Genomic DNA, 20117 nt, shown 5'->3' on the forward strand with positions numbered 1-20117 from the left:
GGTTATTGTTCAATATATTACACTTCAATTTCATCGTACTTTATTATGTAAGCCATTATAGTCCTTAATCTCCATCTCGGAGTGTAAATATCAAGGCTACTTTTGAATTTTGATGTTTTAAAGAAAGGGAATTATTATTGTTCGTGTAATTCATGGTGTAAGTCTGTCATGTTTATTATATTATATCTATGAATATATCTGACTGCCAATAGAACATGTAGAATGAAATCTAGTGTCCTCTACCAGAGTCTATATGCACGACGAAAAGTAAATTCATATAAATAATAATAGGAACACCTCTCTGTCAGGCTAGTACACTGTAAAAACTGTGGTGTTAAAACTGACACCAGTTGGTGTTAATAGAGGCCCACACCCCGAGGTGTTAAAATTACACCCTAGAGATTGAACATATCCCCAAAGAGTGTAAATGTAACAACCAAGGGTGTTGTAAGAACGCCTATAGGTGTTAAACTAACTCTGTCAATGTAACACCGGTGTAAAATAACTGATGTGGTCCTCTGTGTATACCACCACATTTTTTGCTGGGGAGAGGAGTTCTCTCTTCTTCCGACAGATGGTTTTACCTTAAGGAGAATGAAACCATTGGAACAAGATAGCTTGTGTGAAAACAGAAAAATCAAAGAAACAGATCAACAAAAGTTTGAGAAAAATCGGACAAATATAATGAGAAAGTTATGAGCATTTGAATATTGCGATCACTAATGCTATGGAGATATCAAATTGGCAATGCGACAAAGATGTGTGATGTCACTTGTGAACAACTCTTCCATTACTTTAGTATATATTTCACTTAAATTGCCTCTTTTATCACATCTATCCATAGATCATGTGTTCTTTCTACATGAGGGCATGTGATACATATTTTTTTTTAGAATACATCGTGGATAGATAGTTTCTATCATCATAAGAAATAGCAAAAAGAGACATTTTGAGGGTATTTTATAGTCCACCAAAGGGAAAGTTGTTCATCAGTGACATCACACATACTTGTCGCATTGCCAATAGGAGGATCTCCATGGCATTAGTGATTGCAATATTCAAATGCTCATAACTTTCTTATTATTTGTCCGATTTTTCTCAAACTTTCTTTATTCTTATTCTTTGATTTTTTCTGTTTTTACACAAGCCTATTTGTTCCAAAGGTTTCATTCCCCTTTCAGTATTACTAATACTAATTATTAAGTATATCAGGGGTCGACTTTTCATTGACTTTTAACTTTTATTCATTGTTCAAGTCTCGAATACCACAGTATTCATGTAGGGCCTACATGTGTTTCGTTTTATTACAACCATGAAGTTTAAACCCAATGCAATTGTGTATTCACTCATGCTACAGTCACACTGAAGAACCTGACTCCAAACAGACCGAGTGTTTGCCATTTGAAATTAAGTAAAAGTTGTCGTCGGTCTTGAGTCGGTTTCGCTGGTGTAAAAGTAATATCGCATTGATTACATTGCTGTACGGACACATTATTCTGGACCTATCTTTATCATTCTTCTATTTTCCCTTCTTATGTTTCATTTTCTCCAGGTTCGGGATGAGGTGAATAGATGCTCCTGTCCGATGCAGTTCCCAATGATTCGAGAAGCAGAGGGAAAATACAGGATAGGAGACTCCAATACACTCATCTTTGTTAGGGTAAGTGGGTTTTACACCAGGGACAGAAGGGGTGAGGGAGGGCTACAGGATAGGAGATTACACTCATCTTTGTTAGGGTAAGAGGGTTTTTTACACCAGGGTGAGGGGGGGGGGCTACAGGATAGGAGACTCCAATACACTCATCTTTGTTAGGGTAAGTGGGTTTTACACCCGGGTGAGGGCGGGGGGGGGGCTACAGGATAGGAGACTTCAATGGAGGAGTTGGGATGGTGTTGGTCTGGTGGCGGCTTCTCTGTTCCAACATAGGTGTGCTACTTAATCTTCCAGACCAAGACCCCTTGTAGGGATACTGAAATATGATTTTCACGAAAAGAAATGTGCCTGTCAGGGGTAATAGTAAGTAAGATAATTATAATTCTGAACTGTAAGCCTGTGAAACTATAAAACCATATTCAGGTACAAACACTTAATGTTCCCGCTTCATTCGACATTTTCTTACAAAACATTGTGAAAGTGTTACATCCCATTATCCTTCAGTAGGCATCGGGTGTACCCCGGCCTTTCCGCGAGATTCTTTCATGTAGTCAGTTGTGATGTAGAATGAGCAAAAAAAAAGGGTCAATCCCCAATAAAGCACTTGGATCATTTTGTGCATATTTGAGGAATGTTTGTTTAAACTCTATTTTATCAAGGAAGAAGGAAAAATGGACAAGAAAAAAGCGGATGACGATGGGCACTTCCTTAACCCACTTCTAATCGAAATACCTAGTAACTTTCATTCATTATCGTGTCTATCAAGTCTTAAGACTGATGTCATTTCCCCTTCAAGTCTGTCATGTGCATCCATGTATTTTCTACCCCCTCGCTTTTCCCGCGTCTTTATTTTTTATTAGCAGACACGTCCCCTCCATCTCGCCATCATTTTATATCGTTTCCTCTTCTTGTCTGCATCGTGTTTGATTATCCATCTTCTTGCCCTAAGCAGTGCCTCTCTGTTATCATTTCGTAACCCGAGGAAAGCAACGGAAGCCATTCGTTGTCTTCTCTAATCAATATTTCCCGTCACATTCGTTATTCACCCACCGATTTAGTTCAATATGTGGGACCACATGTCTAGCATACTTCTCTGTGTTCTTCCGTTAAACCTGTCGACAACCTTGTATAACATTTGATCGAAGACGCGATCAATGTTGTTCTTCATCCCTCCACAAATTTGAGCACTTTTTTTTTTAAATTGGCTGGGAGGAACCGACTTTATTCCAGTCATAGATTAACTGAAAGCATTTTTGCATGTGCATTGGCCAGCTTCGTATAACAAGACACCCAAATCCCTGGGATGACATCTCCTCCGGATAAGATTCCCTCATTAACATTATTTTAGAGAACGTTATTCCGGTAGTGGGCTCTCCGTCTCTTGAGTAGGGCAAGTCTCATAGGATATTATCCGGGGGTTTGGGGTGGTAAAAGAGGGCAAATGTCCCCTATTTGGAGGGCTATTTTTACGGGGCTGTGTTTTCGAATTCGATGCTGATCCCCCCCCCCCCCTCCGCCTTGATATATCCTGGATCTTAACCTGCTTCTACACTCCAGCAAAACACAAACGCAACTTAACTTGCCAAACGTCGGCAGGGAGTTGATCGAGATCCTCATGATTATGTTTTGTATAAAACAACGCAATATGCATCTTCTACTTGCCTTTACGAGATATCGAGGCAGCACGAATACGCCTCGAATCAAAGCTGTCCAATTTAGGGAAGAATCAATTCATCATTGTCATCGGTCATAGCTAGTATATTGTTACAAATATTAAAAGGAAGTGGATGTTGCGAGACGGGTAGCATACAATCAGCGGATTGGAGGGAGGGGTTATGAAAACATGATTTTATAGATACAAGAAAGTATCCAATTCTTTCTAATTAATTATGATAATGTTGAAAACAATGCGGCTAAAATAAATGTACTCGTGTGTTATGCATTCATTGAACGTAGCCTTGCTCATGTTGATGATGGTTATTTTTCTTTGTGTATATTGTATTTGTAACCCTCTGATGCGCTGATGAGAAAGGAAAGAACATCAAAACTTTATTACAATCATGACAATGGCACAAAGAGTCTGATTTTATTTTGTAAGTTCATCAATGCTTACTCCCTCTTTCGCTCTCTATAACTCAGTTTTGTGAGTCTTCACATATACGATGATAACTTGTTCTTCTAATTAACTCTACTTTTGATGTATTACATTTTTATAAGATGGTGGATACATGTAGGTCCGTTAAAGCAAAGTTTGTTCGCGACAGCTGATGACTATGCGTACTTTCTTGTGTCATCTTCAGGAGTCTTTAGGGGGAAAATCATTGGAGAAAATCAGAACCTGCGCTCTTTAGGAAAAACTCGTGCGTCAGTGCCAAGATTTGACCGCGTTTGACCATGATTAAATCTGTTATTGACTTCAATCTTAACCAAATGTGCAATATATGACTCCGAGGTGTTGATAAGCGGTGCTTACTCACTTACACCAAGAAAGTAATTGCATTACCTCAATTGATCTCTTAATCCCAAATACATCAAACTCGATCAGATCACATCGCGGGCCAGTAAATCCAAGGCACCGCAAATCATTCGTGCAATTAAAGATTTTAGTGTAACCCTAGGAACTTGTCGTCTGGGCTGTATTACAACAAATAGAAGGTCTTGATGACTCGTATATGACTGATTGACCATTTCATTTGATTATTTTACTTTAAAAATGAATTCGTTCGGGCTTTTTGTTTCACCACAGGTTCATCTTAGTGATGGGGGACTTGAGATGGTGATTAACTCCAATTAGCTTCATTTATAAGGGATCTCTGTTTGATGGTTACTTTGGTTCGTGATGCTGACAGTGCTTTTGAATTTATTTCATTATTGTCTCTTAATTTCATTTCCTTTGCCGAACGATAGCCTTGTCTTTGATGTATTGGCCGACGTTGGACAAAGATGGCGCGCTTGCTATCATCGGCACAGTCCACCTCTGTGAGTGGCTCTGAACTGGTACATCTGGGGAATCAGTTTCATTAAAGGACTTGTCGGACGGTTTATGCGACAAGTTCTCTTCTACGCGACAGTTTCCATATCAGCTAATCAAAATAAAGAAAAGTTGTATGATGAAAATGTTGATGAAATACTCCTCTGACGCGCTCTTCATCATCCTGGCAGCGTTGTCTTTTCCACATAAAAATCTTGGACAAAATTATTTATATCCAAGTATCAACAAAATATTTGTCTGTTAGGGGTTCTTGAACGGATTGGATGGATAGCAACCTCATTTATCAAATTATATTCACAGGGGGACTAAAATTACTTTTTATGTGTTCAGTTTGGTCCCTACTTACAGTTTGTCCATTCACTCCTCCATGACCCTAGCATGTTTATTGCTTTCCAACAGACCCGGCACTACTTCACTCACTATATTGCACATGCCATGTTTTTTTAAATTACTTCCTCTCGTCAATGTAGATTTCCCATTTTAGTTTTTGAGAAGTCTGACAAATCCATGACATACCTATTTGAAGACTTTAATGTTCATATTTAGACATTATATTGACGTAGGTATAAGGTAACTCTCCGTGAAAGGTTTACTCATCGTATTGAAAGGCAACACGCTAAGGCCACTCTCATCATCTTTACACTTCTCATGCTTCTCGACCAATTAGTCTGGATTTAAGAGCGATGAAGGGTAATGTCAAAGAGCTGGAGACGCCCTTTGTTTCGGCATTACTGACTCATTTGTCGCCTTGATATTGTCATCCATGGTCATTTCTATTATGAGAAAGACATGGAAATTGTCTTTAGGGGTTGTCGGAGGTTGAACTAATTTCCGTATAAAGATCATGTACCTCTCTTCCTACCTTCACCCCATGCGATATGCGGTGGTGTTTGCTAAGATCCCTGGTCATCCATGGTTTCTATTTTTACACTTTGATCTTTTATAAAAGATCGTCGCACTTTTCGAACTTTTAGGTAAAGGTAGCCCGCTGAGATCATCAACCCGTTCTGCATGGGGTTTTCGAGGGGAGGGGTAATTTGACCCTTGGTACAGACTGCCCTAGCAAGTTAGCTATAAACTGCAGCGTTACACAACCTCTCAAGAGGTCTTACTAATTTCTTATCTGGACTAAGTGAACTGACGCATTTCAGCCTAATGAACTCAATAAAGTTTCACATTACTCACTGATTAAGAGACTTAGGTTAGGACCATCTGATTAGGATACTGTCTTCTGATCGACCTTGTCCATTACCTCCTCTTATAGTAAATCCCTCTATGACTGCGACCCCCTGATGATTGGTGTGACAAACTTGCCCTTTGTCGGCGAGATCCGATTCCCATGCCCCGTAATATTAAAAAGTTGGTCCCAAGACCGTTTGTCCTACAAAATGATAAGGCCGAACTTGCTTGTTCAGTAATATTTATAAGCATCGACTGACGTTTTTTTCTTCTGTAACCGAAGTCTTCTTTCTTGTGGATTACTTGACAACCGCTGACTTAGGGGTATTTTTTTTTACATTTTCTTCCTATGTTTTATGGTATGTTGGAATGGGATATAAGAATTGAAAATCTCGATATTGACAGACATAATTGTGACTTTTTTTCTCTTCTCCCCGTTTGTCTTCCGATCTCTGCAGATTCTTCGTAAGCACGTCATGGTTCGGGTTGGCGGCGGCTGGGATACCCTGACTCACTACCTTGATAAACACGATCCCTGCAGGTGTACAGGTTTGTAACCTTACTTCATACAGTGGTCAAGGGTTCAAATCAAAGTTAGGCCCATTAATATATCACGTAAATGTATTAAACATTATTTGAAGGAGAAAAGGAATGAAATCAGTATTTGGAAACACAGTGCATTATGTCGCATTCTTGCCAAGAGACGTACTTCCGTGCAGTAGTCATTAGATAATTGATGTTCGCAAGGCAGAACTGATGATAAGAAACAGATCGAGAGCAATCAAAATAATTAAGGAAAATGCATATTCGTTACCAGATGGTTCATAACTATATTTTGCAGATACTTTTGCGAAACTGTACAATATCATGAACCTTCTGCAGGAAAACTAGTCATAATGTCAGTCATTTATCACTCTTAATTGGTTGGATGAAATATAATGTTAAAATAGTTTTCCTATTTATGATTGCCTTGTATGTTTTATGTTTTTAATATATTTTTCAATTTTATTTGTGTTTATCATCATGCAGTGCACAAGAAGAATCAGAGACGAAGTACAGCTGGAGCAGACTTTGGACCAAGAAGCCCCAAAAGAAAGTGAGTTGATGAACTAACTCTCTATATCATAATATAAGTCTTCATCATTGTTAAAAGAATATCTCTTATTTGCTCCTCCAACCCATGCAATATATTGAATCTTTTAATATGACTTAGGTATTTTATTAAGCAAATAGTAATTATCTTTATGCTGCTTCTATTGATCATTTTAGGAGTTCAGTGAAGGCTTCTGATGTCTACCACGCTCTCAACCATAGTTCAGAAGGCACTACTTCTCCCACAGAGAGTGGAACCACACGATCCAACTCGCCAACCAACTCAATCAATCATGGGATAAAGCCAGATGTCCGTCCTCGAAGCGCGATCATGTCGCCGACGAGACGACAGAGCACCGGAGACACTTACCGTCCAAATAGCCTAAATCTTAGTGTCAGGAATAGCCCACGTCCGTTGCGCAGAGGAAATAGTTTTGATTCATCACCAAGGTTTGTGACATCTCCGGACTCTAGTGACACTTACAGTAACCCTGACCTTGGTGGTAATGTCACCCCAACAAAGGACTCCTCTACCTTGAAACGGAATCATAGCCGTTCAAACGCACGTAAGATCACACCCGATTCCGATAGTACTGCTTGTAGCGAGTCAGTTCCTATGAGCATCGGTAGCCCTGTCCGAAGAAGAAATGCATCGAAGCAATCATCATCAAATAGCAACAGGACATCGCAAACAGCAACAGAAGAGTTTATGAGGCGTAAGAGGCAGCAGGCTCGAGTCCAGTCGATGCAAGAAGCAGACTGTAAGCTTGAACGTGAATCATGCGTCCAGAGTGCGCCCACCAGCCCGACTAGGAGACGTGGTAACCCTCTGAGCACCAGTATGAGATCAGCAAGCAGGCCACGCGACTTGGTTAGGCGGGCTGCAGTAGGTGCAGCGGAAGAACGGCGAGTGGAAAATGGAAGTGGACGGGAATCTCGTGGAAAAACTGTTAAGACAACATCCGATTCCAAGGTACCCGTTAGAGATTATAGCATGAGTCCTAGTTTAAGTAGAAGGAGTTCAACTCCAGGAAATATATCACGAAAGTCACGCCCTCAGTCTGCGAAGACGAGTAGGGAATTAGACAAAAAGCGTCTGTATAGCTCAGAGGAACCTGTTTTGATGATCAAACGGGATGACGGTGGAAGACATAGGGTGGACAGCACCAGCAGCTGTGAATCTAACGATAGTAGTGTTAAATCTGGCTCAAGAAGCCTTAGTGGAATCCCCACGAGAAGACTCTCTGAATCCAACCCAAATAAGAACAGGCATAGAAGTATATCTGTAGACAGATCCAATAATAACTCTGATAAATTTGGTGCTGCTAGTGATCGTAGGAGGAGTTTGTTCGAGCGAACACACAATGATCGTTCACGCAGTGATCGTACACACAGTGATCGTAAAAAATCTCTTGAACGTTCAAACAGTGGTCATCGAAAACCTTCGGTAGAACGACCATCTCTACAGATCCACAAGGTACGTTCAGAAAATGTCCAACCGAGATCAAGGTCGCTGTCCCGTGATTGGCAAACAAATAGTTTGCGACACCCCAAGACAAGCAGCAACAAGTCGCAGCATCCTCTCTCGAGGAGCTCGTCAGCACGGGGTAGTCCTGTCCGCCGCAGAAGATCAGACATTCCACTCAAATCCAACTTTCTACGACCTGACTCGTGGGATGACGGATCAATCAGTAGTGGTGCCAGCTCACCTGTTGGTGGAGCAAGTGCAAGTGCACCACCAACAACATCTAGGTCACGACTAAGACCGCCCACAGCCATTCCGTCACACCTTAAACTTGACCACTCTACCATGACATCGGTGAGGTCAGACAGCCGTCGTGATAGTCGTCCCACAAAAATCCCTTTACCCTCTAGTCACAAGCGCCTCCTGGAAACCCAGAGCAGATCCCGATCCAACTCACTCCCAAACATCCTTGCGGATCTTCTTGAGGCTTGGCAGTCTGTTCAGAACAGCACTCAAGAGCTTCAGAACATGGATACTTTTGACATGTCACCCTGTCGAAGTAGTGAAGGTGATTCCATCTCACCGACATCCTCTGTGCGGACCGCACCAGACCTCAACCATGACTCAGGTTATGAGGACAATGCTATCCTCAAGTTCTCACCAAATATCGGCAACCATCACCCTGTCCTTCCTTCTATTGATTCCACTGATAGTTGATTAAGTAGACCAAGAGCATTCACCAATTTAAAGTAATCCTTTCTGATGATAAGGCTCTTGTTGCAAGCGGGTTACTTGGGTCATCATGCCAGCGCTAACCATGTTGTAAATTGTTGCATTGGTCGTAGTGCGTTTGTAAAGCTTTCATGCCATAGCTTTAAAGATAAAGATTATTGTATAGATAAAAGACTATTATTTATTTTGATCCAATATGTAATAATGTATACTTGTTATTATGTACTGTCATGTTGTTGGAATATGTAAATGAGCTTTCCTAGTGGTCATAAGAAGTGAGTTTGTGGATGTGCGTGAATCATGTAGAAGAGAAAGCTTGCTCGTGAAGAAAAGTCCCGCCATTATTCCCTCGTTTGTGCCTTGATTCTAAATCTTGAGGCATGACGTAATGATATGATAATGTCCCGGTGTAAAGAAAAGAGATTAGAACCTAGGCTAGTAAAAGTCCAAGGTATATCTGAAAAGTTTGAGAATAAAGCGAAAGAAACAATAGTGTCAAGTACTTTTTAATGAAATCTTGAATGTTTTGTGCGATATGCAAGATATTACGATAAATATGAGGATAAGGATATGACGTCATTATTGATCATAGTGTTTGGTTACATATTACCGTGAATGGAAAGTTAATCACTGTAGATTAAGCCAAGATACATGTATAAAAAAATTTGCAAAGATAACTGTGAAAGTAAAAAAATATATAAATAATTCAAAGTCGACAATCGCTTTATAAGTTGTGAAATAAACATTTTGAACAAATGAAGTTTGTTCTTCTGATGTTAAAGATGTCGGTTATGTTTTTTTTTTATATACGTGTAGGTATAAAAAGTAATAGTGCATTGCGTAAGTAGACAAAAGTGGTGGGAAAATAGTGAATCTGTGGTTTAGTCCAAAATGTAAAGATTGTAGATTCATCAAAAACATCTAAATGATGCTGCATACCATTCTTGTCAAAAATTTTAACCCTTACATTTATGATGTCATTATGAACTTGTGCAAAAGTCCTATAGCTATCGGAATTGTTACATCTGTAGAGTCTCTAAGTAATGATGTTGCATTCTCCTGTGAGTAGTGGCGTATCTAGGGGAAAAAATGATGTCCTAGTCCAACATCTGATATCGGCGCTCTAGTATCAATTCGTATGCATCATTTCAATCCTTGACATTCCGCTCACAGTATCCCCGTTATTCTATTTATCTTAAAATCATTATTATGTAGCGATGTTTTAAGTCTATGCAATTGTGTACAAAAGGATGACGAAAGTGCCTGCTATTGCTTTTTAGTTGGCTTTGTAATTCTTTTCCTTTTGGGTTTTTTGTAATGATCATTTTGACTTCCCTTTTTACTTCCATACATTTTGCTCCTTTATATATTTTGGCTGAAACGTACATGTACTGACATCACATCCAATTACGGTTGCTAAAATATTGATGCGACACATTATTTTTGGTGAAAATAAAATTATGTTGAACTCTGTCTTTTGAACTGCAGATTTTTTAAATCTATATTTTGAGGCAATAGAACGCATAATTGGCGATGTAATGATTTGATTATATTAATTTGTATAAAATGTACATAAAATATTGAAATACAGATTTATGGAGATGTGTTTATCGTAGCAAAGAAATTTCCCCAAGGCGGATTGGAAAGACAATGACGTATTAATTGATCGTATTTTGTTTTATGTTTATTTTATTGTCGTACTGTACATGTAGATTCATTATGTTGTATATGGTCCTATATATTTACCATTTGTCTTGATGTTACTCTATACTTCATTACTTTGCAGTTGTGTTATCATTTTCAGTATATATTTTTCACCTCTTTTTTTATTAAAAAGATACATGTATGTGTATCCATTTTCATGATTTTCCACGTCGTGGGTTCCCTGTAAAAAATATATAAAAGAGATGTTTAGAAGACACGTCATAATCTTAAGATTATATGAAAATATAGCAGTATAAACAATCAGTTGACTGATGAAATAGATAATTAATCAATTAACTAATTACCTTATCAACCTTTAAGTATAATGTTTTTATAATTTGGCAACGGCTGCCCATTTTAATACAATCAATTACGGGCCTCTGCCGTTGCTACTTGTTGATATTTAAAAAGTAAGAAGTTAACTTTTGGAGCAAATACAATATCAATGTAGATTAAAGAGATATATATTCCCTTTGTTTAAGTGAGAACATTTGTTTAAAAATTATATTTTTAACCAACTTCTCAAGAAACAATACTTCTGTACCTTTCATATATTTAAAGTTTTTAGATCAACTAGATTATAATATGCCCCTTATTGGCTATTGATATTGAAAATAAAATGTCGCTTGTTGAGTAATAACCCACATTTTTTAAAAGTAGAATAAATACAAATCTAGGAGATTCTTTTTTTTCATTAGTGTTTATAATCAATCCAGTTCTCAACAAACGATTCAGTTCTTCCTTAAAGTGTTATTCCATTTAAACTTCTGGAATTTTATGCCCCTTTATTGCCTGATAATATTCAAAGAAAGAAGTAGGCCTATTTGTTTAGTTTGCCAGATTTGTTTAGCGAATGAATTCAAAATCAATGACGTTGATATTCCCCTATGTTTAAAAATCTTAAGCATAGTAACCTTTAAAATCTTAGTTCACCCATAACTCAAAAGAAATTAACTTTGTGAGTACTGCTAATTTAACTTCACTTATTGCATTTTGTATGTCCCATATATTTAAAACGATAATTCAATTATGTTTAGCTACCTGTACTTTCACAGAAATTTCTTTAGAGATCGTTTTTCATAACTAGTATCCCCATAATGTATTGATCTTTAAAAGATTTTATTTTTCAATCAAGATTCGGTGAAATCACTTGCTATTTCTTTTAATGTTTTTGTTCATTTATAGAAATGATATTATTGTTTGTCTGTATTGTCCCTATACTGTAAGTTAAAAGAAGTGTAACTTCGACTTCTATTGATCTACTCAATCTTTCTGTGTTTTGTTTTCTCATTGTGTGTTACGAAACATCGTCTGAAATAAATATGCTGGCCTGAATGATAAATCATGATTACTTTATTGTTTATTATGTTGTATTAAGAGTAGTGTGGGTGACAAGACGTAGACTTGAGGGAAAGCCATATTAAAACGTACATTTTAGTTATTCTCTTAAATGTATATCAGTGTATTTGATAATGATTAGGAACACCAAACTTTCCATTATTATAATAGCGGGTCATTCGTATCTTAACACACTTTAGAATGCCTTCACTTTTCATACAAACTTGTTAAATGATGGGATTAGTGCATGGTCACCAGGTTGCAACTGATATTATTTTTCAATATTTTCTCGTCAGAAAAAAACCCGTTCTATTCAAATTAACTTTTTTTCCTTTTATATCAGTTGCACTCGGCTCAACCATTCATCTAGTCAGGATTTATTGTTCACATTTATCAAGTTAACTAGTATATATTTTGCGAAGCATATGATAAAATATGCCGTGTGGGTCTAAAAAAAAACACCTCACAGATCCCCGATTAAAGGAAAAGATATGTTATGAACGCATAATTATTATATATGGCTGGAAAGAGTATCTTTTCCCAAATAATTTGATACCATATTTATGAGGTATGTCTTCACTCTTGTAGGTATTCTTTGTAGTGATTTAAATTTTGATTTGCGTCAAGTATGGGGCATGACTGAAATCAATGAATGCAGATGCCATTGAAGTCATACAGAAGTTAGTACGCATATTTGCTAATTCCTTTTTCAATTAAATTAATTGGAGAATTGATACTAAAAACTATTAAACAATTATTATTTTATTGAAAAGGTGTTGTGAAATGAATTTTAATGCAACTCTTGTAGAATTATGACACTGACATCTGGATTCATTCATTGCTGTCATGTTTGGCAACATACTGTCCACGCAACAATTGGTTAAAAATTCATCAAAATGGGTAGTTTTCAACCAATGCTGTGTAGATTTCGTCCAAAGTACACATTTCAAACAACCCAGAATTTGATAAAGTTTTAACCAATTGTTGTGTGGACAGTATTTTGCCCAACATTTTTAGGTGTGCCTTACTTAGACGCAAAGCAAAATTTACATCACTGCAAAGAATACCCCGTGATCACCCAAGCGTCAACACATACCACATAAATATTGTATCAAATTATTTGAGAGATATACTCTGTCAGCTAGGCCATATATAGTAATTATGACTTGTGTTCATATATATTTTTTTCCTTACATTGTAGATTTTTGAGGTATCATTTTTATTAACTCACACGGTTTAACCAACTTTTATTATAAATACCATGATAGCAAAACCGATTAAACCAAACATGTTCAATAAATATATTTAATGAAACGTATTGTATGAGGGATGAGCATGATTGATGGGCATGTTCCCAGTACCGTTTTGTCGTGACTGAATCAACATTTGGATCAATCCATAGAAACGTGTTGCTTCGAGCCTATTCTACATGTTCTGTACTGAACCCCGACATCATCAATATAAAGTAACTCCGTGGGTTACAATGATGATAAAATGTTTTATTATTAATTTGTACCGTTGCAGCAACCCTTTCATATACCCTCTTGTTTTAATCTATTACTCCCGCGTTGCGTTATTTTATTCGCCACGATCCAATAGACCAGTTCGTAGTTACTTCATGGACAATTTTGGTCAAATGACCTTTCATTTCTTTCATTATGATAGGCAGATTTCAAAGCAAGATATTACGTAAGCTTGCCTTACATAGCAGGATGAAGAGATTGAATAGACCAGGTGACTATAGAATAACACACCAATGAACACTTTATGAAGGTATTTTTGTTGCATTCCTACTTTGAATGCAGATCATAGCATGTGAAATACCAGTCGTTCGTGGACGCATTGCTGTTTTTTTGTGGATGTAAATGAAAACTACAATTCAAAAGAATATTTGAATAATCAAGACATCAAAGTTGGTGCTTATCTCATTAGATTTTAAACCACCATGTCACTTTAGTACAAATGACCTTCCTCTGATCATGCGTAGAATATTCTGATCATGCGCAGAAAGGAACTACGAACTGGCTTATTGTATTACACTACGTCATGAATTTCGCAATTTTTATAACACTTATATACAACATAAACGTACGCAAGTCTTAATATGTATATCATAGATTTATTACATGTCTTGAAAACTAATATAAAATATCAAAAACAATATTTTTGATTCGTTTTATCTATTTCCTTGTATCATATGATTTCAGCAAAGAAATATGATTTACAATTTTGAAGTGAAGATAAAACAAAAATAAAAAAATAAAAACCATGAAGCTGTATACAGCAAGAAAATGCAGAAATATAGAAAATATGAGGTTGCATTTTGAATTACGACATTTCATTGATATTTTTGACAAATCAAACCATCAAGAAATTATTATACCAAATATTCAGTGTTTTTCATTTAATTCTTTCAAACACGCCATACTCGTAATCTTCAATATATATCATAGTTGATTACGATTTACGTTGGAAAGTAAACAAACAATTGCTAGTCTGAGATTCAGCTGTGTTCAAATGATATTTGTCTGGTCATATTTCCTACTAAATTCTAGTCAGAAATTATATTTTCTAGTCAAATGCAACTAAAAATAGACCTTAAAACCAACCATTGCAAGTTTTCTTGAATAATTGAGCCGATTGCATAATTACGCTCACCGCTCTTTCAGCGTACTTCATCATTTGAAATTACAAAAGAACCAGAAAATGTTAATTGAGTCAAACCACTGCAAAGATCATTAAGTTTGTAAATCCATTTTGGAAAATAATATAAAAAAAAAAGTTGAACAATGGCACATGTTACGAAAAATATTCAAGATTACATAAAGTAAAACACCAAAGAAAGAAAATGTGTCTGTTACGACAGCATTTTGTTCCCTCATTTGTATAAAACTCTTGTTACAATACATATTATTATTGGCATTACTTTTTAGCCAATCTTTTTACCGATTTGTTCATTTTGATTTCTCTCTTTATAACATTGGAATATCATCACAATTATGTTGGTTGACATTTACGGAGGACTCCATTGCTCTCGGAATCAACTATCTTTCTTAACATGGGAATGTGCGCAAGAAAATTATTTTGTTTTATATCCTGATTTTGTTTAAAAACAGATGTTTAAGAGTTTATTTTCAACCTGATAATGGAATATAAGATTTTACATTGTTTTAATTGTTTGATCGACAATTATGTCTATTCCAAAAATAGTTGCTTCTGAGATTTTGTAAACATTCAGCTTTTCTTTTCGATATTTGTTTCTATAAGCCATCATCTTCAAGGGTGGTTAATCATAAAGACGAAATTCAGTACAGGATTATAAACATTGTTTGATATTGCTAGACCCACCGCGGTCTAGCGTCTTTTGGTAAGCCGTTAATCCACACATTGCCACTCTCGACCCAGATGCTAAATGGGTACCTGGTAGGATACGAAAGCCTATGAAGTATGCCTAGCAATTGAGTCTTGGAGCTCTTGTTGGAATGCTCCCCAGGGAGTGGAGAATGTGCATACATTGTATGCGGGCATGCAAGGAACCGATGACCGGGGTAATATGCTGTAAAGCGCTTTAGGCCATTATGGGAAAAAATTATAAATAGCTATTATTATTATTATCATTATTATCATTATTAATGCATTTGAAAACATATGAATCAATCTTATAGTCATTTTGGCCACGTCTAAAAACACTTGAACATGAATGCTTTACAATATCAATATGAAAAGAGGTAACATAGAGAATGAAGTAAAGCGATAACAGTAGTGCCTCAGTCACCACGGATAACCGACTCCATGCAGACCGACAAGCAGGCAAGGGCTATTACGTTATTACCAATGACATACCATCTATCGGTTTGGAGTCGATATCGTTGGTGTATATGGGGCACATACCCGATAAGTAAAATCATAAACCAAAAGTCCGGCTTCTGCATTGTCCGTATAAATCATTTGTATACTGGAAATATCTGAAACAGAAATTATATTCACATTCCTATGATAAACTTCCTATGACATAAGATCTATCTACACATAATATAGTCATTACAAAATTCGTTTATATACATATTGATATAACTATATAATCTTCCTGATACTACACAATATGATACGACTCGGACCAGGGGCGACGCCACAAGTGGGCAGGGTGTCCCTTATGACTAAATTATCAAGATGGGAAGAAAAGAGTAGGAAAAACGAATAGGTCGCAGAGCTATAACCCTGTATTTTCATTTAAAATGACGTCATCCTTAGATTCTCAACCCCTCCCCCATCAGAATAATCTGGCGCCACCCCTGATAATTATTATTACATACAATATTACACTGTAATTATCATACTTCGACAGTGCTCGACCGCCTGTCGTCGTAAAGGGGGTCGGCCCCTCGTGAACTTCTCCGTGTTACCGCCATCTCGCGTTGCATTTTCTCCAACATGACTTGCATTTGTCTGAGTTCGGCCTCCTTTTGCTCCAGCATTCGGTCTTTTTCGGCGACTTCGTCGAAAACACCCGAGTCCCGCTTGAGTTTGCTGATGAAAGGAATGGATGGACGTTATGATAAAGTTGAAATTAGAATGGTCAATAATACACATACATAAGTCATACATCTGTAAGTTACTTGCAGGGCCAAAGGACTGTCTGTAAAGTGTGGACGGCCGGGGGAGGGGCTGAACATGCAAGGTAATATTCACATTTTTATTCTTCGTGCTGCGTGCAGATTTCTAACTAGCCAATGGATCTTGCTTAAATATTCCAAGGAAAATTAAAAATAACGTTTCGGGGCTTTGGGGATTTTCCACCTTCAATATACAGTAGAATTATATTTAATTACACAATTTCTTTTTCAAAAGATCATCTGTCTTCTAAATGAGGGGTTGGAAGTGACACTTCCATCCAAGTTATCTGAAATACATCAAATCCTTTTCAACATATTACAATACTAACTGGGCAACTTAAAAGGACGGTATAGGGCCTATACTATCTCATGACAATGTAATACAAAAATATTTTCATAAATAAAAAGAGAAACAGAACAAGAAACTGTTAAGTTAGTATATTATTTTACATTCAAAGACAGACTAAGCAGTGCATAGTTAATGGTGCATCTATATGGGCTGACATGATGAAGTTATGTAACGTAATTGGATGTGAAATTATTCAATAATGAGAAAGAATAGCTTTATATAAAATATATAATGTAAATGGAAGTCTATGATCGGATAAAGTGAAAGCAGGAGATACAAAGAAAGTAGAAAGAAAGAAAGGGAGAGAAAGGGAGGGGGAGACTGAGTTTAATGGTATTGATTGAAATTTATTTTGCAGGGTATTTTGCACGCATGAAAATGAATATAAGAATATACTCTTCTGCTACGTTTCAAATGGTAAGGATGTCAATAAGAGTTTTGAATATAGGTAATAGCGAGTTTTCGCTCAACGACGCGGAATGAATCCTCAACGCAGCAAATACATTGAAAATGCAAGTCAAGTATACCAATCAATGGGGCCTTTGTCGAGGGTCAGTTCATCGGAACAGCAGTTTCGTCCTACATTTCAGAGCTGATGAAAAAAATCGCAAATATGTCGTTTGTCCAGAGTCACCGAGGAAACAGCTGTTTCGATTTATCGATCCTCGACAAAGACTCCTCCATTGTCATGTAGGACTTTTGACAATATATTTTCTACTTTCCAGAAAGCGTTTGCATAGCTATTGCGAACCCCCCCCCCCCTAATAATATATCTCAACCAACGATAACAAATAAATTATAGTGAGAGGAATAGTGTGGTATTGTAAATATTAGAAAATTGAACATTATTGGTTAGCTGGTTTGGGTAAAACATTAGCATCTATATATCATATCTATATTCTCCGTTATGAGCTTCACTAACTACGAATCATATTAAACAATCAAAAAATCAATATTGAATTATAATACAAATCTACAAATGTCAGAAAATAGTGTTAGGTGTTACAACTAAGCGCTATTAAGTAAGTTATACAAAATGAATGGCAATCTTAATAAGAATTATACAATCACAAAATATGTACGATGTTGATATACCTGTCAATTTCGCTGTATTGAAACAAAGAAAAAAGATAAAATAAAATATCACTATATAGCTAAATGTGCCACGTCTATTCATCTATTTGATATTCTCTAGCGTTTTCAGTAATTTTACACAAATGGAAACCATTTTGTAAGTTTCAAGGAAAAGAATATTTTTTTATTATTTTTATATAGCAAAAATGCTTCATACGTGGGCTCTATCAAGCTCTGCATCTTTATTTCGTTGTACAACTATTAAAGTAGTCGACAAATTTGACCATTTTTTGGTGTGAAACTCTGCGGATCAATCCTGTTTACCTGGAGTGTTTACAATCTCTACCCAGATAAGGTTTAATTCTTTTCTTTTATTTGTATCAGCAATACTTTCAATATTTGATTAAAAAATAATCGAAGGTTTTTTGTGTACAGTATAAGTTTATTCATCATTATAACCCCCATCACCATCACCTTCATTTCTTCTATTTTTTGACGGGGATGGGAGAATGATAACATTTCAAAGAGGATCTTAACCTTGGGAAAAAGATTGTATTAGATAAATTAATCAAGCAAAGCAGCTTTTAAATGTTTTTGCACAGAAGTATACTGTAGGCCTATATTAAGAATTTCTTTCATTAATATAAGTAAACAGCAAGGTTAACTCACTCATTTTATTAATATGGAGTTAAATCATGTTATACATTATAAGATCAGAAAGATAAGTGTCTGATAACGAACTTATTTAGATACAAAAGAATATATAAAGATGTGCCTGTGTCATCGCCAACCCACCCAACTTGAAACAACATCGTTCACCTTGTTTTCTTCTTCTACAACCATAAAATGGTTTTTTCCGATTTCTTTAGCTTTATTTATTTCACTGATTTCATTCAGGAAAGTATAAGCATTTGGTTTATATTTACTTGATACTCTTAAGATCAAACCACATGGATAAACCATCTGGCCTACTACAAGTTTGGTCTACAATACACTGGTCTAATGTCCACGTAATATAAATGTCATTTAACATAATTCCCAAATGGTGTGATTTCCACTTCGTCTAGCTTACTTTTTTGCATATTATCAAATGAAATTTGATTCATAATTAGTTCATGTCTGTAAAGACTAACCGAAGGGGTCGCGAAACGGTTCTGAAAGTCGGGGCTGACCAGCATGCAAAAAATCATAATCGGATGGTAATATTTAAATTTTGTACACGGTTTTGGAAAAAAGTGCGTGGGCTCAAGCCCCCGCAGTCCACACATCCGCTGCCGCTGAAACATAGTGGTTATTGAACGAAGCGGTCATAGCCGTAATGGAAATTAGACAAAATGACAGTTGGCTAAATGGCAATTAGACCAAATGGATAGTAGACGAACGGGGCACCGTTTCATAAAGACTTGTTATATTATAACAAATTTGCAATTTCTATGACAAATTTACTATCAGCCAATTACATTGAAGGATTTCAGTAGCTTTTAACTGTCATTGCAAACTTTATAACATAACAAGTTTTATGAAACGGGTCTCCGGTTGTCGACGAATGATGTCGATCAAACGGATGAGTAGACCAATCGGGTCCCTACCAAACGAGATTAACAGTCTATTTAAGGTACTAAAGAGATCTTGTAACATTTCATCATGTGCTGGTATATATCCCTACCTTCTTTCCCTGTTTAGATGGGTCCCTCGTCCTCCTCTTATCCTGCCAAGACGGTAGTTCTCATAATGAACATCACGTGTTACATCCTTTAAATCCTGCATGTGTGTCCTATATGTAAGCAAATACATAAAGCATGTATTTAGCGATGGATCCATGGGGCACAGGGGCATAGGGGCACGTGTCTCCCCTTTTCTGCTTATTTTTTTTCTCCAAAAAACGACTTTTTGCATTACCTATGATATATATTTTTTAAATATCA

General features: G+C 36.6%; 2 protein-coding genes across 5 annotated transcripts in view; one reads left to right on the plus strand and one right to left on the minus strand.

Moving 5' to 3' along the window:
- Positions 1–1527: 1527 nt before the first annotated feature.
- On the plus strand, positions 1528–12160 carry LOC121408170 (GAS2-like protein 2A). The gene is made up of 4 exons (XM_041599523.1): positions 1528–1660; positions 6284–6374; positions 6855–6921; positions 7095–12160. The coding sequence occupies exons 1-4, from the start codon at positions 1535–1537 to the stop codon at positions 9097–9099; spliced, it is 2289 nt and encodes a 762-aa protein (XP_041455457.1). The 5' UTR covers positions 1528–1534; the 3' UTR covers positions 9100–12160.
- Positions 12161–15973: 3813 nt separating this feature from the next.
- Positions 15974–20117, minus strand: part of LOC121408171 (septin-5-like) — a 48683-nt gene continuing 44539 nt past the window's right edge. For 3 of the 4 annotated variants that reach the window (XM_041599525.1, XM_041599524.1, XM_041599528.1), the window contains 3 exons: positions 19859–19966; positions 18214–18225; positions 15974–16683 (listed from right to left, as the gene is read on the minus strand). In XM_041599525.1, coding sequence (XP_041455459.1) covers positions 16488–16683; positions 18214–18225; positions 19859–19966 — 316 coding nt within the window. In that variant the 3' untranslated portion in view covers positions 15974–16487. The remainder of the gene's footprint in view (positions 16684–18213; positions 18226–19858; positions 19967–20117) is intronic. The other variant, XM_041599526.1, reaches the window with a different exon arrangement.

This window comes from Lytechinus variegatus, chromosome 2 (assembly GCF_018143015.1).
Source record: "Lytechinus variegatus isolate NC3 chromosome 2, Lvar_3.0, whole genome shotgun sequence".
In the NCBI taxonomy this organism is placed as follows: domain Eukaryota; kingdom Metazoa; phylum Echinodermata; class Echinoidea; order Temnopleuroida; family Toxopneustidae; genus Lytechinus; species Lytechinus variegatus.